This window comes from Hydra viridissima, unplaced genomic scaffold, assembly GCF_058129835.1.
Source record: "Hydra viridissima isolate aposymbiotic clone 2 unplaced genomic scaffold, HvirCarnegie_v1 scaffold_11, whole genome shotgun sequence".
Taxonomy (NCBI): domain Eukaryota; kingdom Metazoa; phylum Cnidaria; class Hydrozoa; order Anthoathecata; family Hydridae; genus Hydra; species Hydra viridissima.
Window position 1 is genome coordinate 13,993,005 of NW_028324310.1, and position 18,995 is coordinate 14,011,999.

At 27.5% G+C, this 18,995-nt stretch overlaps 4 protein-coding genes across 7 annotated transcripts; 1 reads left to right on the forward strand and 3 right to left on the reverse strand.

The window, feature by feature from the left end:
• The first annotated feature begins 474 nt into the window (after window positions 1-474).
• Window positions 475-858, forward strand: LOC149882328 (uncharacterized). The gene has a single exon (XM_090065929.1). The coding sequence runs from the start codon at window positions 475-477 to the stop codon at window positions 856-858; it is 384 nt and encodes a 127-aa protein (XP_089922055.1).
• Window positions 859-1,712: 854 nt separating this feature from the next.
• Window positions 1,713-2,378, reverse strand: LOC149882329 (uncharacterized). Its single transcript, XM_090067583.1, has one exon. It carries the CDS (start codon window positions 2,356-2,358, stop codon window positions 1,864-1,866), a length of 495 nt encoding a protein of 164 aa, XP_089923709.1. The 5' UTR covers window positions 2,359-2,378; the 3' UTR covers window positions 1,713-1,863.
• A 6,040-nt stretch (window positions 2,379-8,418) lies between these two features.
• LOC149882330 (uncharacterized) lies at window positions 8,419-11,789 on the reverse strand. 2 transcript variants are annotated; one of them, XM_090066445.1, is made up of 2 exons: window positions 10,406-10,488; window positions 8,419-10,200 (listed from the first exon to the last, which is right to left on the reverse strand). In XM_090066445.1, the coding sequence occupies exon 2, from the start codon at window positions 10,128-10,130 to the stop codon at window positions 8,625-8,627; it is 1,506 nt and encodes a 501-aa protein (XP_089922571.1). In that variant the 5' UTR covers window positions 10,131-10,200; window positions 10,406-10,488; the 3' UTR covers window positions 8,419-8,624. The 2 variants fall into 2 exon arrangements, with proteins under 2 accessions (XP_089922571.1, XP_089922570.1); XM_090066444.1 differs by having other exon boundaries at window positions 8,545-10,000; window positions 10,139-11,789.
• Window positions 11,790-14,293: 2,504 nt separating this feature from the next.
• LOC145191023 (uncharacterized) lies at window positions 14,294-18,281 on the reverse strand. 3 transcript variants are annotated; one of them, XM_090066447.1, is made up of 4 exons: window positions 17,878-18,278; window positions 17,319-17,408; window positions 14,845-14,913; window positions 14,294-14,616 (listed from the first exon to the last, which is right to left on the reverse strand). In XM_090066447.1, exons 1-4 carry the CDS (start codon window positions 17,951-17,953, stop codon window positions 14,312-14,314), a joined length of 540 nt encoding a protein of 179 aa, XP_089922573.1. In that variant the 5' UTR covers window positions 17,954-18,278; the 3' UTR covers window positions 14,294-14,311. The 3 variants fall into 3 exon arrangements, with proteins under 3 accessions (XP_089922573.1, XP_089922575.1, XP_089922574.1); XM_090066449.1 differs by lacking the exon at window positions 17,878-18,278 and adding an exon at window positions 17,762-17,780; XM_090066448.1 differs by lacking the exon at window positions 14,845-14,913 and having other exon boundaries at window positions 17,878-18,281.
• Between the last annotated feature and the right edge of the window lie 714 nt (window positions 18,282-18,995).

The following is an 18,995-nucleotide window of genomic DNA, read 5'->3' on the forward strand; positions in this document are numbered from 1 at the left end:
AAGAAACACGCATATAAAGAAAGTTTCTATGCGAGTTTTAACATAATCTTTTTAAGAAAATCTAACATTCCAGTCTTTTTTTTTTATTTCTTCTGTAAACTGTTGTGTAAAGGTGAGTTTCCACTCATCCTTTTTTGCTACGGGTAGGGAAAGGGATGGGAAAAAAAACGAATATGGACAGATCGGATGGGATATATTCATTTCCACTTGCACTGGTCAAACTTGCTTTACTTTAACTTTCACTTTTAAGTAATGATAGCTAAATAATAAAAATAGCGGTGTTATCGATTCTTAGCAGAAGAACTTTACATTTGTTATTACTGAATTATTTAAAAATCAAAAGAAGGCAAAAGTATAAAAAAAAGGTTTTGGGTCAGAAAATTATTTAGAGAAAGAAAAACAAAAGGAGCATTCAATTTATTTATAAAAGATATGCAACTTTTCGATCACGAATTCTTTTTTAAGTTTTTTCGAATGACACCTACAAAGTATGAACATTTGTTAAGTCTAATTGCACCGGCGATTACAAAATCTTCCCTCAGACGCGAGACAATTGGAGCGAGTGAACGTTTAATGGTCACTTTGAGATATATTTTTGGAGGCACTTCACAAATAGACCTATCTGGTATGTTTCGAATAAGTCCGACTTCCATAGGAAGAATAATAAACGAAACCTCTACTGCTATATGGACTATTTTGTTGGCTATGGAATATATTAGCTATCCAAAAAACAAAAATGAATGGAGATCTATAGCAAACGAATTTGAGAAGAAATGGAACTTCTCCAATTGCATAGGGGCTATAGATGGGAAACATAGTTATGCAAGCCCCTTCAAGATCAGGCTCGTTCTACTTTAATTATAAAAAATCTCACTCTATTGTTCTGATGGCTATTTGTAATGCAAACTATGAATTCACACTTGTTGATATTGGTGATACTGGTAGAAACAGTGATGGTGGTGTATTCAGAAATAGTAAAATGGGAATTGCTTTTGAATCAAAGTTATTAAATATCCCAGAACCTTATGAACCAATAGGCTCAAACGTAAAACTGCCATATGTTCTAATTGGAGATGAGGCATTTCCCCTCAAAAACTATTTAATGAAGCCATACCCTAAAGAAATATTATCTTTGAAGGAAAGAATATATAACTATAGATTGGCACGTGCACGCAGAACAATAGAAAATACTTTTGGTATTTTGGCAGCAAGATGCAGAATTTTTCGCAAACCAATTATTGCAAAAGAAAATATTGTAATTAACGTGACTAAAGCTGCCACTGCTCTGCATAACTACCTTATGCATGGTCGTCAGTTTGAACCATTAAATCAATATTGCCCTTCAAAATTTGTTGGTTATGAAACACCATCTGGTTTGCAAGCTGGTGAATGGCGAAGTGATGTTTCTGATTACCAAGGAATAACACTTTTACAAAAACAATTAGGCTCAAATAACTGTACTCGTGATGCAAAGGCAGTGAGGGAATCATTTCGAGACTTCTTTAATTCTCCCCAAGGACAGGTTCCATGGCAATATGATATGGTTACTCATACTCAAAACACATTTGATCAAAGATGAAATTCCTCTTCCTTTATATATATATATATATATATATATATATATATATATATATATATATATATATATATATATATATATATATATATATATATATATATATATATATATATCTGTGTGTGTGTGTGTTATATATATGAATATATATAGTTTTTTTAGTTGCTTTATTTGTTTTTATTTTTGAAGTATTTTATTGTTTACCTTAAATGTATATATTGAATGTAAAAATAACTAACATCTTCGTATATGAAATATATTTTATTTGAAAATTAAATTTTACATTTTCATTCATTGTCACTTTCCATTTCAAGGAGGATTTCCATAACTTTTATTTTTGCTAATTTGTTTTTCTTTTTTGAAAGATTATGAAAAGAGCTTACTAAGCTTTTACAGAATAACTCATCTGGATCATTTTCATTTATTTTCATCAGTTTATTTTGCTCCACATCATTCATTATCACTTTTTCAAGAGCAACTTGTAATGGGTCAATTTTCATTTTTCTTTTCATATGATTTGGCGATGAGATAATCATCTGAGGTGATGTAATTGAATTTATAACTGTTTCATTTTCTACTAAAGTCAAATTATCTCTTGAACTTGATGCTCTAATGGAATTGTCTATATTTTCAAGTCCTCTGTGTTCAACTAAATGTTGTGTTGCAAAAATATCGCATTTTATGTTTGAACTAGTCGATTTTACCCCAATGACATCTTTCAAAAACATTAATTCTGTGAAGAATTGGCATGATGGTAATTGTTCCCCACCAGCTCCAGACATGGTAGCCTTTTTTTGACGATTCAAGCATCTACGAAAATTTTCTCTCCATTTCGTCCATGCTGAAGTCAAAGTTTTTTCTACAATATTTAGAAAAGTTTGTTTAATATTAAAATTTACTGGCGAATATGTAATTTTCATTACTTTCTGCAGAAAGATTTATTTGTCAAGATCGCTATGCCCAAGTGAGACAAGGAAATCTACATCCCTGTATGAAGTTAGAAAGACAAAAGAATTTGACTGTGATTGTAAAATCAACATCTCCAACAACGCAAGGAAAAAGCTCTATCCAGCTCTATCAATGATTTAAGTACAAATGGCTCAGGGAACACCTTAGCTTTGAAAACTTTTTGTCCAAAGCAACTCGCTGTCTCTGTCGGAAAGACTAAGGTTAAGAAACCTTTCTTTTCTTTAGATAAATTAAACAAGCTTCAATTAAAACTACATGTCAGGTATGTTTTTGTTGCTTAAAAATTTTGTTATGAGTTTAAAGCCAATTTTTGTAATAACTTCATTATGATTTCTAAGTAATCGCAACCTGATTGAAGTTGCACAGTTTCTGAGAAGTGAGGCAGAAAGGAAAAATGTGGAATATTCCTATTTGAAATTTTAAAGGAGATTGAAAAAAATTTATTCAAAAACAAACAATGTGGGTTACAGTTTGTCAATCGATGTGTGTCTAAGATAAACATCTGCAGAGTGTCCTACCAAGGGCAGCATCGTTTGGAAGGCATATTTGAGCAACATACTATCGAATTCATCGACATGAAAGGTGGAGTCTTCCGTATAATAAATAACTTTTAAATTTGATAAAAAATAATTTATAATATTAGTAATTAAATGCTCTATTTCAACAGTTGAATCGTAAAACTTGCATAAATTATGATGAATATTCATTAAATAAACTTGCATTTCCTTTGTACTTCTTACATTCTAAAGGCTTAGGTTATTGGATGGAACAAGCTCTCAAATCCATTCATCAGGATTTTAATCAGTTTTGGCGAATAAAAAAAGTTGGAGAGCATAGCCCAAACTATATAGAGGCACTAAAAAACGCTGTCGTTGCTTACAATTACAAGCACTTTTAAAGTAGCTTTCTATTTACAGGAATGTAGTTTGTAAAAAGTAAAATATTAAACCTCCTATGAACAAACGTTTAGTATGATTTTGAAATGCAAAATATCAGTCATAGTCTAACCATAAAGACCAGAATTTTTTTTTTGAGGTAATAAGTGATTGTAGCAAACCCTACTCAACTCCTAATAGCCCTCCCCTAGGGTATAAATCCTAAAAACCCTTTTCAACATTTTTCTGTTTTATATTAAACCAGATCAAATTCATCGACAGATTTCAAGTTACATCAAAAAAAGGTTTTTCGTTTAAATATTAAGACCATTTAAAGTTATTTCAGGGGGTAACTGGAGGTAATTTTAAGCTTTGAATGGTTATGAATCTTAAACGAAAAGAGATTTTTTGATGAAATTTGAAATCTGTCGATGAATTTCGATCTAGTTTACAATAGAACAAAAAAAATTTATGATTAAAGGAGACATAGTTCTAGGAAGGAATTTTATGATTAAAGGAGACATAGTTCTAGCACGAAATTTCTTTAACTTGGATTGGTCAGTTCACAAAACTTTTATCCAACCTTCTATAGGTTTTTCTAAAGGTGTTTTGTTTTCATGTATCCAGCCAGGTCTTTTTCGTTTTACGAAATGTCTAAGAGAAGTTTTTTTCTCTAGTAACGCAACATCTTAGTCCTGCAATCAGGGTTTAAATGTTAGGGGTTTTCAATCTTTTCCTAATTATTATTATTTTTTTTTACTTAAAGCTATTTTAAATTTCCAGTATGAAAAAAAATAGCTATAAATAACTTTCGGGGAAATAGTTTTCCGGAAATCCTTTTCTGAAAATCATCTCCATGAGCAAAAAAAAGATCCTAGTAAAAAATCGAGGTGAGTCAAGTGCCTCTTGTTAAAATGTGCGGTTGCCTTTGGTTTACCCTGAAAAAAGATAGTGCCACAAAATAAATCAGAAATAAAAGTTAATATCTTGCAAAAATTATTTTTGTTGCCATAGAAGTGCTTATTTTTCTTAAATTAAAAAATGACCACTTATTTTGTGTTGACAATGCTTTTTTTTTTTATTCGCATCCTTGTGATCTCAATAAGATAGGTAAGTCATTTATCAGGAGCCACAAAGAACAATTGCATAAAAATTATAAACATTACTCGGAATTGATGGTATATCGGCGTAAGATGACCAATCATCAGAGATTAAACCCACTTTTAAAAACTCCAATATTTTAGCCATTTAGAAAGCTCTTTTTCGTACCATCAGCACATTTTGACATGTTTTTCAATGCTTTTTTCTTTGCCTTATTGCATTTTATAATTGTTACTGCTGAATACAATTATTATTTAGTTTTGTAAGAAAAGTTTTCTAGTTGACTTGACATATTTGTTACGTTAAATAATTCACTGTACGCTTCTTTATTTTTATGCATTTTTACAAAAAGTTTAAAATGTATATAAATCTTTTCTGAAAAAAAAAGCGACAATATACACACCCATTGGTATTCAATAGAATACTAAACCTTATGCTTAAAATTTATCGTGTTAGCATGTATCCTGTACTAGGCACTTCAGTCCATTTTATGATCTCGTAATATAATTAACCCTTTGTGGTCCGACGGGACATAAATGTCCCAGTTTACTTAAGGCTCTATGGCGATTCACTTGAAGTTAAGAAAGTCAAATATTTTGATTATGTCATTTCTATAATTGTTTGGCTATATCTCAAACCAACTTTTTGCGGCATATATAGTACTTTTATGGCATAAATACTAGTTTTTAAAAAGGTAAACTGATATGCGCATGTTTTTGATTTTAGTACGAAGAAAAAACTTTATTATTCATTATCAAATTATTACAGAATTCCCAAACTTTTTTGTTGTGTTCTTTAATAGTAATATGATCAATATATATTAAATTTTATAGGTGAAAGTTTGTTCTAGGTTGTTTATTTTCACTACTTTGTTGTGGGACATATATGTCCCTTCAGGTTTTATGGAACTCTGTTTTGGATGTATTTTATTTAATTTGGTATTATTAATTTGATTTTATTTACTTCAAGAGATAATAATAATGAAACATAAAAAGTATTATACTGCTGCCGAAGCTACAAAAATAATCTTAGAAGATATTCCCCTAGGAGACAGCAGTGATTTATCTGACTATTCAGATGATGATGAGAATTTTGAACTAGATAAACTGCAAGCTGAACAACAGTGTAATGATGACTTATCCAATCAAGTTGAAGTAGATGTTTCTGAATATGAGTCATCTGAGTATTCATATGATGGCAATATCTGTGATACTTATAATAGTTTTTCAGGTAAAAATGACTATAATGTAGAGCAAGATAGAAAGTGGAGCAAGATTGAAAAGAATGAATTTGTTTCAAGCTTCAATCAACCGGAAGGTACCTTTCTATTTATTAATTCAAAATGCTTTTTTGTTTTGCTTATTTTTCATCCAGAAAAAGCTCATTGAGAATATATACATATATTCTCTATGAGTTTTTTCTGAATGTGAATGTACACATACATTCACTAATCAAATAACATTTATAATTTGTTTCTTATTATTCTTTGTAATAGTTAAGCACATGATTTCACTTTATTTTACATTAATATTTTAGGACCTGTCAAAGTGCATTTTGCTGACTGCCAAAAACCAGTTGATTACTTTTTAAAATATTTTGATAATGAAATAATGGATTCCATCTTGTTCCAAAGTAATTTGTATATCAATCAGACACAAAAAAGAGTTTCTGCATTGTCAAAAGCTGAATTATTCGCATTTATGGGGATTAACATGGTGATGGGGTATCACGAGTTACCATCATGGAAACATTATTGGAATGGCGAGCAAGATTTGTCTGTACCGTTTATTTCAAATGCATTATCTAGAAATAGATTTTTGCAGATACTATCTAATATCCATGTCAATGACAATAACGCAGTTCCAGATACCAATACTGATAAACTTTATAAAATGCGACCACTAATTGACAGCTTGAATAAAAAGTTTACTGAACTGTACAGTGTATTACGTTCCGTTAGTATTGATGAAAGCATGATTCTTTTCAAAGGGCGCAGCTCATTAAAGCAATACAATCCTGTGAAACCAACAAAAAGAGGTTATAAACTTTGGTCCTTAGCAGATATGGATGGCTACCTTTACAAATTTGAGGTTTATCAAGGAAAAGATAATTGTAGAATTGATCCTGCTATGCCTAAATATTTTGGTTTAGGAGAAAAAGTCATTTATGAAATGACAAAATCATTGCAAGGAAAGTTTCATGAAGTTTTTATTGACAATTACTTCACATCTGTTCCGCTCATGGAATACTTACTCTCTAATCAGGTTCTAAGTTGTGGAACTTTGCGTACAAAAAGAAAGTACCTGCCACAAGACTTTATAAAAGATAGGTGCCTAAAGCGAGGCGACTTTGATTATCGAATATCCAAAGATGGAATTGTAGTTTTTAAATGGAAGGATAACAAACCTGTTCATGTCATTTCAAACTATCATGGAACGGATACATCAGAAATAAAGAGAAAGAACAAGGATGGAACCATATCAATGATTTGCGGTCCAAAAGCAGTAAAAGATTATAACGCCTTTATGGGAGGGGTTGATAAAGCTGACATGCTTTGTTCGCTATATGGCACTTCTAGAAAATCCAAAAAGTGGTGGCATCGCATTTTTTTTGGTCTTGTTGAGCGAACAATCTGCAATGCTTATGTTGTTTATAAAAAAATGTCCAATGAAAATATAAATCTTCTTGACTTTCGAAGATCAGTTGCACAATCCATGGTTATGAAAGGGAAGCCACCAAATCTTGGCAGACCAATAACATCATCTCCTTCCAACAGACTTACTACTAACAAAAGAAGAAAGTCAAATTATTCAGTAGTGCCATCAATTCGTAAAGAACATCTTGGAATTCATTGGCCACATCATGATGGAAAACGAGGACGGTGCGAAGTTTGTTCAAAAAAGAAGATTGAAGCAAGGCCATTTTTCAAGTGTAGCACTTGTAAAATTTTCTTATGTATAAATGATAAAAGAAACTGCTTTAAAGAGTTTCATGAATGAACAACTTTATCTGTACATTGTAAATAATATACACTTTTTGTTGGTTTAGATAATGCCTGTCGGGACTTATTTGTCCCATAGTAATTTTTAAGACAGCTAAAATAAAAAAATCAAATCTTTTTTTTTTTTTGTATGTAGATTTATCACAAATTAAAAAAAAGATAAAACAATTTAAAAAAAAAAATCATTGTCACACCTTGGACCACAAAGGGTTAAGCTAAAATTTTAATTTTAATTTTATTGCATTCAAAATGTTAATCTTGTTTTAAAATGGGTTTAACCAACTTTGTAGCACTTCTGGTTGTCAAGAAAATTGCATTTTTATACTACCTAATTTGACATTTTTTTAGACAAAAAAACGCGTTTTTTTATTTTAGTTTTTTTAACTTTCTTTTTTAGCGTAAAAATTTTACGCAACGACTTTAGGCAATAATCTATCTGTTATCATTAAACAATATACAAATAAAACAACTTTCAGTTCACAACTAATCTTTAGAAAAAATACATATACAGAAAAAATATATATAGCAGAAAAATATATACATAGACAATATATGTCATAGACACATTACACATTAATATAGTCATAACTCTATTACAACATTAAATTTGAAAAAATAAAACATAAGGTTGCCCAATTTTAAATTTTCTTAAATATTATAGATACGATATTATGAATATTATAGATCAATATAAATGATATATATCTTTACATATATGATATATATATATATCTAAATATATATATATGTACATATAAATATATATATATACGTATATATATATGTATATATAAATATATATACATATATATATATTTAAACAATATAAATAATATAGATTAATATATACGACTAATTTATAATAATATTATATAATTTATAATATATTTATAATATAATATTACTAATGATATATAATAACTATATACGATACGTTATAACAACTATAAACGTTATAAATATAAATATTATAGATTAATATGTACGACTAATTTATAATAATAATATATAATTTATAATATATGTAATATATTTCTAATAAAATATTACTAATAGTATATATAACTAGTAATTATTTCAAATAAATTGTAAAATAGGCTTTTTACAAAAGTATAACCTTTCCTTTTTCAAGGTCAACAAGCAATGGAAAAGTCCATACTTGATTTTCCTCAGTCTCATAGACCACATCAAACAAAGTTTTTTTTAAGTTAGGATTTGACTTGTTTACTCGAAGAACTTCACCTGTACACCAAAAGTATTTTTTAGTGTCGATTTTCATTATCTTATGTTGAATAAATTTCCCAACAAGATAATTAACATCATTTAGAATGACAGCCAAGATGTTTGTTTTTTGTTGATTTGCTAATTGAGACAGTCTTGCATTCTTTAATTTTTCACTTAACTCTTCTTTCTCTTTTGCAATCAAAATATCTCGTTCTTTTCTTTCAATAAGAATAACTTTTCTCTCAATGGGCTCTGGAAAAGTCCTTGTTCTAATAACTGATTGTAAATTACTGAACAACTCATAGTTTGTTAAGTCTATTCGCTTACTACCATGCATTTTAGTTTTGTAAAAATATTTAGGTTCACATTTAACTTCCATAACATACCTATAAAAATCCAACTGTGCTCTTAATATTTTTTTGCTTTTAAATGTGTCAATTAACAAAACATATTCATCATCTGCTTCTTTTGAGGTCAACCACACCTTTGTCCTCAATTTTAACAACTCATTAACCGATTTAGCTTTTTTTAAGAAGGCTTTGTCTTGAGCTGTTTTTTTAGCTTTATGCTTTTCAGACAACCTTTCACTCATTTCAAACTTTAATTCTAAATGACGTTGTTTGTATTTATCTTTCATTTTATTAAAGTTTGTTGAAGCTTTTTTTAGCAATGAGTCACGCTCACCTAAAGTCTTTTTATCCAACCAGTCTAGTGTTTTGTTTTTATACCACATAGTATAAGCTTGTATAGTTTGTATTTTGGCATTTGGCTTTGTACGAATTAAAAGATCCAATACCGCAAAGTCACTTTCTGATGCTTTGTTTGTTGTTGGAACATTCTCTGCAGCCTTACTTACATTATCAGAAGGATGCCAATATTTACCTCCAGGAAGTTGATCAGCAGATTGTCTTTCCAGAACAACTAACAAAGAATGACAAATTACTTCTAATGTCTGCTGTGTTAAAATATTTAAATCAGTGTCATTAGTCTCTTCAAATAATTTATCATACAAAATATCTTTATGAATATTAACATCACTTGGACTGAATATAGGTGTTTTCGAGATCATAATCGATGATGCATTTTTACACCAATCTGAAAGTTTCATTTTTAGGGTTAACAAAAATGGATTCATATCAAGAATACTCTTTTGTGATTCAATTATCCGCCAAAGTGGACCTGTAATTATTTTATCAACTATTCCAAGAGCCCGCACTTCTGCTAAATATAATTTGTTGCTAATATCTTCTTTAACTGCAAGTAAAAGATTATTTTGATTTGGCCAATTTTGAAGAAACTCTAAAATATCTTTTGAATGAAAATACAAAGCTGCAGCATTATAATATAATATATTAAATCTGTTACCAACAAAGGGTGCAAGCATACACTTACTTTGTCCTTTACCAGCAAGAAATGCATTAAAATACCCAGCAACTCCAGCTTCATCACTTCCCCTTACATGAAAAGCTTTACATGCAGTTCTTATTAATCTAGTGGCACCTGATTCAGCAGTATTGAATGCAAAAATATTTTCATAACTAGTACTTAAAACTAACTTTTCGAATGAGTTAATCGTTTTATCAGTTTCTGTTGCAAAGTTAGATAATAAATGCAATTTACAAAAAAAATTAGACATTTCAATGAAATCTGCTTGCTCGCCTTTTTTTAAACCTTCCCAGTTCTTTATAACTTTAGGCAGTAACTTTTTCCTCATATCTTTAAGCTTTAAATTAAACAGTGGATTAACTGGCCCAAGATCAGACATGGTAGTTTTAAAAGAACATACAAGGTTAGAAAAATCGTTTTCCTTGCTGCTACTTTCTAAAATGTCACATATATCATCTAATGTTTTGGTTAACGCATTAATAGTACAATCTGCATCACTGCCAGCCATTTCACATAATCCAAAAGATAAAGTACTTCCATTTGTGGTAGTAACTTGGAAATTTTGAAAATGTCTATGATGTTTAGTGGTACCGTCACTGTGAAGACAATTGCCCGAATTAATTTCTACAGTGTTTATCATTTCTTCTGCAACTTGAAGTTGAGCAAGTGCTAAAGCCTCAGTCATAAATCGAGATTTTGTACCAATTGAGGGAAGCTTCTCTATATCTATCTTTGCTAGTTTTTTTAAAACAATTGTGATAACTTCATTAACTTTGTTCATGCTGACATTCAAAGAAACTAACTCCATAATAACTTCTCTTATATCATTAGAATACCTTCCGTTTTGAAATGTTGTTATTCTGCGATCATGGAGAAGAGAACTTAAATTAAAATCTTTATTTTCTTTGCTTAATACTCTAGTGTTAGGAGAGTCTGTATTGTTTTCAGGATTATTTAAACTGTTAGAAGACAAAATTTCATGTTTATTTACTACCATGCTAAACTTCTTTTTTACATAATACAATTTTTTGCATGTAATTCTCTTTTTCTCATGAAGGAGTGCAACTTTATTGTCACTTTTTTCAAGCTTAACTAACAAAAATTTAACTCTTTTATTAAGATTTTTAATGACTTTATTATAAAAATCTTTTAATTCTTTTATTTCCTTATTTTGTTTCTTTTTTAATTGATGAATCTTTGCTTTATTACTTGCATGTAATAGTTTATATGTCCTTCTAGGGTCGTTAGATGTAAATTTTTTTTTCATATTACTAATACGAACATTAGCAGATTTGAACTTATTTATACAACCAGATGAAGCAAGTTTCAATTTTTTAAAACAGTTTTTCGAGGTTTGTTGGTTCAATTTTCTTTTTTTACCCTTCGTTTTATTTTTTTCACTTGATATGCATAATTCACAACTAATTTCCGAAATAGGCGGTTTAAAGAGCATCAGCTTATATATATCTCTTCTTTTATTGTTTTTTTTTAACGATTTAAATTTATCTACAACAATTTTAATTTTGTTGTACAAGCTCAAATTATTTTCAGTTACTGAAAACAAATTGGAGAATCGGCTTCTGAAATTCGAGCAAACCATTTTCAAAGATTTATCACTCAAGCATAGATACCAATCATATAATTCTTTATTATTCATTATGATAAGGCTAATTTTATACAAATACTGTATTATACAATTAAATTGTGATATTGTTTTTGCAAATTAGTTACCGTAATAATTTTTGAAACAATATTAAGACGGACTGAAAGGAAGAAGAGGACGGGATTTAGCAGGTTTTAACTTAGATTTAAAAATTAAGCTGAATACCCGAATATTAGCAAAAACTTAGTTTTTTTAAAGTTATTTTAGACCAACTTATTCATCACAAAACCAAAAAAAAAAAAAAAGGAAACAAAGAAAAATAGTTATATATTATTTTAAAGGATGCTAGAATGCAAATAAAATAACTTTAAGCTAAAATAATTACAAATACTTAATTGAAACCGCTCCTACAGCCAGATAAACTGATATTGAAAATTCTAGCAGATATTTTATGAAAGATTAATCATTTTACTTTTCGTAAAACGTTTTACCATGGCATAATAGATTAAAAAAATCGGTCTAAATTTAATCTGAAAAAGTCTTCTTTATATATAAAAAACTTCGCAAATTTTGTCTACGGAATTTGTCACGTGACTGAAGTGCCTACCTGTACTAAAACACGAAACGCTGTCAGAATCCGAAAAGTCTTTTTGTAAAGTTGAAGAACAAAACAGATTTTAGGATTTTTATGAATTACGCATTTATATTTTTCCAGTTATAAGGTTAATGCATAAACTTTTTGTATTACAACATTAAAATTTAACTTTATTATATAGACCTAGGAAAAAATTTCTTTTGTGATTTTCTGGATAAATTATATTGATCAAAAACAGGTCGCAGGTGGTTTCGCTTTTCTTAGTTTCTATCTCCTATGAAAAATTAATGTTGATGTGCCGTGTGTTCGTATTATGTATACTTAAGATTCTTGAGACTGCATATTTGCAGAAGAGAAATTTACTTTAAGTTTAAATGGAGTCGTTTTTTTCGTTGCTGTAAACGATGAGCAATCTATGAGTAGTTCAAATTGCTGAGTGAAGATCAAATAAGTTACTAGGAGTGGATAAGACTTTTATGATCAAAGAGTGTAAAATTGAGCCTCTAACTCATTCAATTACATCAGTAGCTTGTTTATTGGCAAATGAAATACGCATTTTAATGATCAATTATCTGAATGAAAGACTATTTTGAATCAAAATTGGACTTAGTTTTAAAAAAATGGAAAAGTAGAAAGACGCTTCTGAAACGCATTGAAGTAAGTACCTGAGATTTGACAGTTTAAAATCACCAACACCAACAAATAAACCAACAGATATGAATTTTTTTTCATTAAACCAACATCGAAGGCAACTTGACGAAAATTTCTCAGAAAACTCAGTTGTTTAAAAATGACTAATATTTCGAGGAGAAATCTCCTTTTGATTCCCATTTATATAAAACGCCCGTTAAATCATAAAATAACTACTCTCAAACCTGAGAAAGCTTTTATTTTGAACAGTTTTTCCGTTTTTCATAAAAATAATGGTGAAGGAAAGAAATAATTTAATGAAAAACTAGAATAAAAAAAAATTATTATGCCATGAAATATCTTTGCAACCTATTAAACTATATATGAAAAAAGCACCTATAGAAACTTTTACTAAATATATACTACTGATAATGATGATGATAATAATTAACAGTAATTAATAATAATAATAATAATAATAGTAATAATGATAATAATACTAATAATAATAATAATAATAATAATAATAATAATAATAATAATAATAATAATAATAATAATAATAATAATAATAATAATAGTAATAATGATAATAATAATAATAATAATAATAATAATAATAATAATAATAATAATAATAATAATAATAATAATAATAATAATAATAATAGTAATAATGATAATAATAATAATAATAATAATAATAATAATAATAATAATAATAATAATAATAATAATAATAATAATAATAATAATAATAATAGTAATAATGATAATAATAATGATAATAATAATAATAATAATAATAATAATAATAATAATAATAATAATAATAATAATAATAAAAGTAAATAATAATAGTAAATAATAATAATGATAATAATAAAAATAATGATAATAAAAATAATAGTAATTAAAACATCAAAAATAATAACAATAATTTATATATAGTACAACAACTATTATAGAAATGATTGTTCATTGTACAAGTTTTAAACGTATTATGTGTTAGGTGTTTGTAAATCCATATACTTTCTGGTTACGTATATAATACATTAAATGCATTCATGTATACAGAGAATGCTACAGTTAAATTGAAATATTATTTAACTAAATTTGAGCTACAACCTGCCATGTATTAATTGGTTAAGCACATCCTACTGGATTTTCAACAAACAAAGACAGTTTGTTTAGTTATGATTTAAAAATTACATTATCTCAGTATCTATTCACCAATCATATTTTATTCCCTTAAATTTATATAATTGAACTATTTGTGATATTGATGCAGTTTGCTGAGAGCTCTGTCATAAAAATATTAGATAAACCTAGATGAAAATTTTTAAAAAATCTATTTAGGACAAGGTACTACTGTAAATGTTCTTGTACTATGTTGTGCTACATAATCACTGACTGACCCAAGGAATGTCCGTCGCATCTTATTCAATCCACGAGATCCCATCAAAATTAGTGTAACATCATTTTGTTCAGCTATTTCACAAATACCTTCGCCTGGAGAACCACTGTGTAAAACTGCTCGATGAGCAAGTTTATTTTGGTCACAAATTGTTTGAAAACGTGAAAGCAACTCTTTTCGTTTTTGTATTTGTTTTTCCACTTTCATCCGCCATTTAATCCACTGCTCGTTATTGTCATCTATAAGGCAATGTGTTTACACTTCTCAAGAGCTTATTTTTATATTACATAAAACATTTATTTTATAAACTAATTTCCTGCGTTAAATTATTACATTTAAAGTTTAGGTTAAGTAATTTGCTTCACAATCTTATTTTCATGTTATTGATACTTGACTAACCTGTTTTATTCTACAACAACAAAATTTTAAGCATTTTTTTTAAAAAAATGCTATATCATAATATGTACCTGATAGAAAGAAGTCATGACCGAAAGGGTTTACTCTACTCTCTACGTACGAGCCATCGCTGCGAATCACTGTACAAATAACAAGGCGAAAATAGTAGCCAAGTAACTTTGTTTATGAATGTAGAAATAAACACAAGCCAACTAGTCACTTTTTTAATACTAGTGTGGGGAAGGCAAAAAAAAAAATAGCAGTGTTGCTTGTGACAGATTCAACAAAATATACCTTTTTAAGTCTCCAAATATCATTTTAATGTAAAATAAAATTTTTTAGATTGATTAAAAGTAATGTTGAGAAATTTAATTTGCTTTATACAGCATCTTAGATAATTAAAACAAAAAACAAAAAACAAAAAAAAAAAAAAAAACAGAAAAACAATTTAATTTTAAAAAAAGAGAAATTTAATTTGCTTTTTTATAATAATGTAATTTACAGCATCTACAGCATTTACAGCAAATTTTTTAGATTGATTAAAAGGTAATGTTTAATTACAGCATCTTAGATAATTAAAACAAAAAACCAAAAACAAAAAAACAAAAAAAAACCAAAAAAAAAAAACAGAAAAAAACTGCTTCAAAAAAATCTGGTATAAAAAACACATTTGTCCATTTTACAAAAATTTTTCTAATGCTTAACTACATTTATTTTAAATCATATAAAACTAACGATATCTCTTTTTATTCAAATAAAAAAAAACGAAAAAACGCTGACAGCCCTTCAACTTGTTGAACTATTTAAGTTTTGATTCCTAAGCATGAAGCTTTGCTTATCACTTCATTGCTTATCATGACCAAGTTTCTGCCTTTGATTCTTTTATTTTTTTGTGGATAGTTGTTTTTTAAATACTGCTATTTTTTTTTCCTCAATCTCTCTAACCCATTCCAAAAAAGTGGCATAAGCTGTCTTAGTGTTTAATATGCAGATGCACAAAGAGAGAAATTTAATATGTAAAAAAAAACGTATAGTAAATGGAATGAGAAAACTTTCATCAGAGGGTTTATCAAGAATCATTGTTTACAAAACTATTCTTAAAATTTCAAAAACTAAAAGTTTGATATTTAACAATAGAAATACTAAGTATTAAGTAAATTTTATCAATATTATTAAAAATATTAACTAAAATTTTATAAAAATATTTTAAATTTATTTTTAAGTCTTAATATGGATACCACTATGCAGTAAAATAAGTAGGTGCAAGTCAAGCAATGTAAAATCAACAAACATTTTGCGGAAAAGAGAACTAATGATTAACTTAATTTTTTCTAACTTTTGTTTAAAAAAATATTGAGCACCTTAAAAAAAAAGTATAAAAAAATTTCAAAAATAAAAAAAAAAACAAGGTTGATTGTTTTTTTATTTTTGAATAAAATATTACAAATAATTGACATTTAAAATAAAATATTGCAAATTAAATAAAATATTACAAATAATTGACATTTTCAAATCTCCAGGGTTTTATTATGAATAAAATATTACTTTTAGTTCTACTATATAGGAAAAATTTCAATTTATACATATACAATTGAATAATGGTTTTCTTTATGTTATGTTATCAAATATGAATTAAAATTTTTTCTAAAAATCAAAAATATATTTGATTTTAAGAACATAAGGTTGTTTTTATAATTGAAAGCTTTTCTATTACTGTAAATTTCTTTTGTTTTTTATACTCTTAAACTTATTTTTCAAGAAAACAGTAAATATTGTAACCAAGAACATTTTTTTACAACTGACCAAAACTCTAAAAATATAAATAACAATACAATATATATAATATAAATATAAACAATATTGTTATGTAGGTAAAATAACAATTTCCGTAGTGAACCATGTTAAAATATCAAAAAGATTAATTTTTGCTAGATAATTTTAAAGACATTGAGCTCCTATGGAGCTTATTTATCATCACTCATAATAGCCTTTTAAAACTGTCAAGTTACAAAAAAAACAGGACACTTTTGCAATTTTTGGCCAATCAATGACCTTCTAAGAAGTTCAAAACCTGTTTTGTTAAACTAAACTGAAGATTTGTAAATTAACTATACATTAAACTCTAGCTTCAAGTCTTGTAACTATGTAAGTACAATCCCTACCCAACATAACAAAAAAACAGCTTTAAAGATGAACTTTTTTCTACTTACACCACAATAAATACTAAAGACATTTCTTTTTTTAAACTTTTACGAGCAAGAGACTACATAAATGCTCATCAAGACATTTTAAACCTCTCTCCTCTTGAACAACTTTGAAGATCATCTTTATAAAAGATTAAAATTTTGCAATTATCATTAGCTTGAAAAATGCTAACTTAAAGGATTTTTATGGTTAACTTAGAAAACAATAATTGTAAGGTTGATGCCGTAAAACAGATATAACCTTTTTAAAAACATTTTTAAATATCAGTGATTTTTAATATCTTTAAAAGCTAATAAACATTTTTTTCAACAAGCTAAGAAACTAAATTTATAAAACTCACTTTTTGCACTAAATGCTGGGGGTGCAGGGGGGTTGAATATATGTACAAAAATAACTTCATCATTTGGCAATGATAAATCATTCAAATAATCTAAAAAAAAAGACAGGTTTATAGAAAATTTGCTATATAAAGATAATTATTCCCTAAACTAAAATAGACTCCTGACAATTTATATACTTACAAATATACATTAGTTAGAAACACAAAATCTATTAACAAATACACATGCATGTTACCATGCACACAAACAAGGGAATAATATTTTTTAAGCTTATTTGACTTATTTGTCGAGTTTAAAACTTCATTCGGATCATTTTAAATCAATTTTATTATCTAATTTTAACTTATAAATAACATTATTTAAAAACAGAACATATTTTTAAAATGTGTAAACATGATAAAGAAAATACATTTTAGTCAAAATGCAAACTAGCTACATTTACCTTACTAAAGATGACATTACGGTACCTATAACTGTAAGAGGCCTAAAAGAAGATTTGCAACGTTTTGTGATACAAAGTAGAAATAATTAGTTTTTAATCAATTTAATAAAACTTACATTTAAACGCAAATTCGCTATTTTCACTTTCATCAAGAGCTACAAGTATTTTTCGTGAAGTATTTTTGACCGCCATGCAAGATGATAATAGACCAAATCAGTAGATTGATGCAAAAACAGATCTTTATACGATTATCAAATCTGCACTAACACAGATTAGTGAAGTGGACAGATCTTTTGGTTTAGTTTGTTTGCCGGTTTTTTGCATATATATGTTATGTACACGTCAAAAGATAATTTATGCAATTTTTGTAATTATAAGTTTTTAGTCATAAATTACCTAAAAGCTCAAAGAACTTCACCAAACATGAAAAACACACATCAAGGTTTCAGGGTACTAAGAACTGCTAAATTCCAAATTTTTTAGAGCTGTAAAGAAAAATTAACATTATAGAATATATAAGCAGAATTAATATATTAGTCTAATGCGAGTGTACGAAGATTTTCAATCGTATTTAAGATGACGTCATCAAAGGCAAAATGTTTTATACGTTAATACATCAAATTTTTTAACTAGATCAGAATACTACAGGTGTTCTTTTTTTTCGTTCTAGTTCAGCATTTCTAAAATACCACAAGTTGTAACGCTTAAAAGCCTGTTTAAAACTCATCAAAAAATTATCTACTAATAAACTTTCTGTGTAACAATGCATCATAATGGATTACGAGTAATCTCTAAAATTAGCTTTGTACTGATGATATTGGCAAGAACTCCTGGAAGTTAAATTTGATTGGTGATAATAAAAAGCAATATTTAGTTTCTGTTGGTTGTTATGTTACCACTAGGTGTTAATTTTTTAAATTCAATAGAGTTGAGGAGAAAAAAGTTTTAAAAATAAAGACAGGAATTTAAAGATAACGAAATGAAAAGAAAAAAAGTTTTAGTTTCAGAATTCAATTTCCTTTTTTTATGTCGTGTCTGACTTTTTTATTTACAGTTGTTTTTTTTTTGATAAAGTTTACTATTTCTTTTTTTTTTTTTTTTTTTTTTTTCATTGATCAAAATCAATCCGAGCAATTCAAAAATATGTGAATCCATTTTCGTTTGATGGAATCGCAATAAGTTCAAAATTTTGTACTAAAGAGGAAGTTTGGTGGAAAGTGGAAAAAGTTTTAAA

What these genes read in the sequence shown, in the direction of transcription:
- LOC145191023 (XM_090066447.1), bottom strand. Translation starts at nt 17,953, where the DNA reads ATGGCGGTCAAAAATACTTCACGAAAAATACTTGTAGCTCTTGATGAA. An exon ending in TAGCGAATTTGCGTTTAAAT is followed by an intron (nt 17,409 to 17,877) that starts GTAAGTTTTATT and finishes CTTTTTTTTTAG; the next exon opens with ATTATTTGAATGATTTATCA. An exon ending in CCCAGCATTTAGTGCAAAAA is followed by an intron (nt 14,914 to 17,318) that starts GTGAGTTTTATA and finishes TTATTTGTACAG; the next exon opens with TGATTCGCAGCGATGGCTCG.
- LOC149882328 (XM_090065929.1), top strand. Translation starts at nt 475, where the DNA reads ATGACACCTACAAAGTATGAACATTTGTTAAGTCTAATTGCACCGGCG.
- LOC149882330 (XM_090066444.1), bottom strand. Translation starts at nt 11,789, where the DNA reads ATGAATAATAAAGAATTATATGATTGGTATCTATGCTTGAGTGATAAA. An exon ending in TCTTGCTGGTAAAGGACAAA is followed by an intron (nt 10,001 to 10,138) that starts GTAAGTGTATGC and finishes TTTTACTTGCAG; the next exon opens with TTAAAGAAGATATTAGCAAC.
- LOC149882329 (XM_090067583.1), bottom strand. Translation starts at nt 2,358, where the DNA reads ATGTCTGGAGCTGGTGGGGAACAATTACCATCATGCCAATTCTTCACA.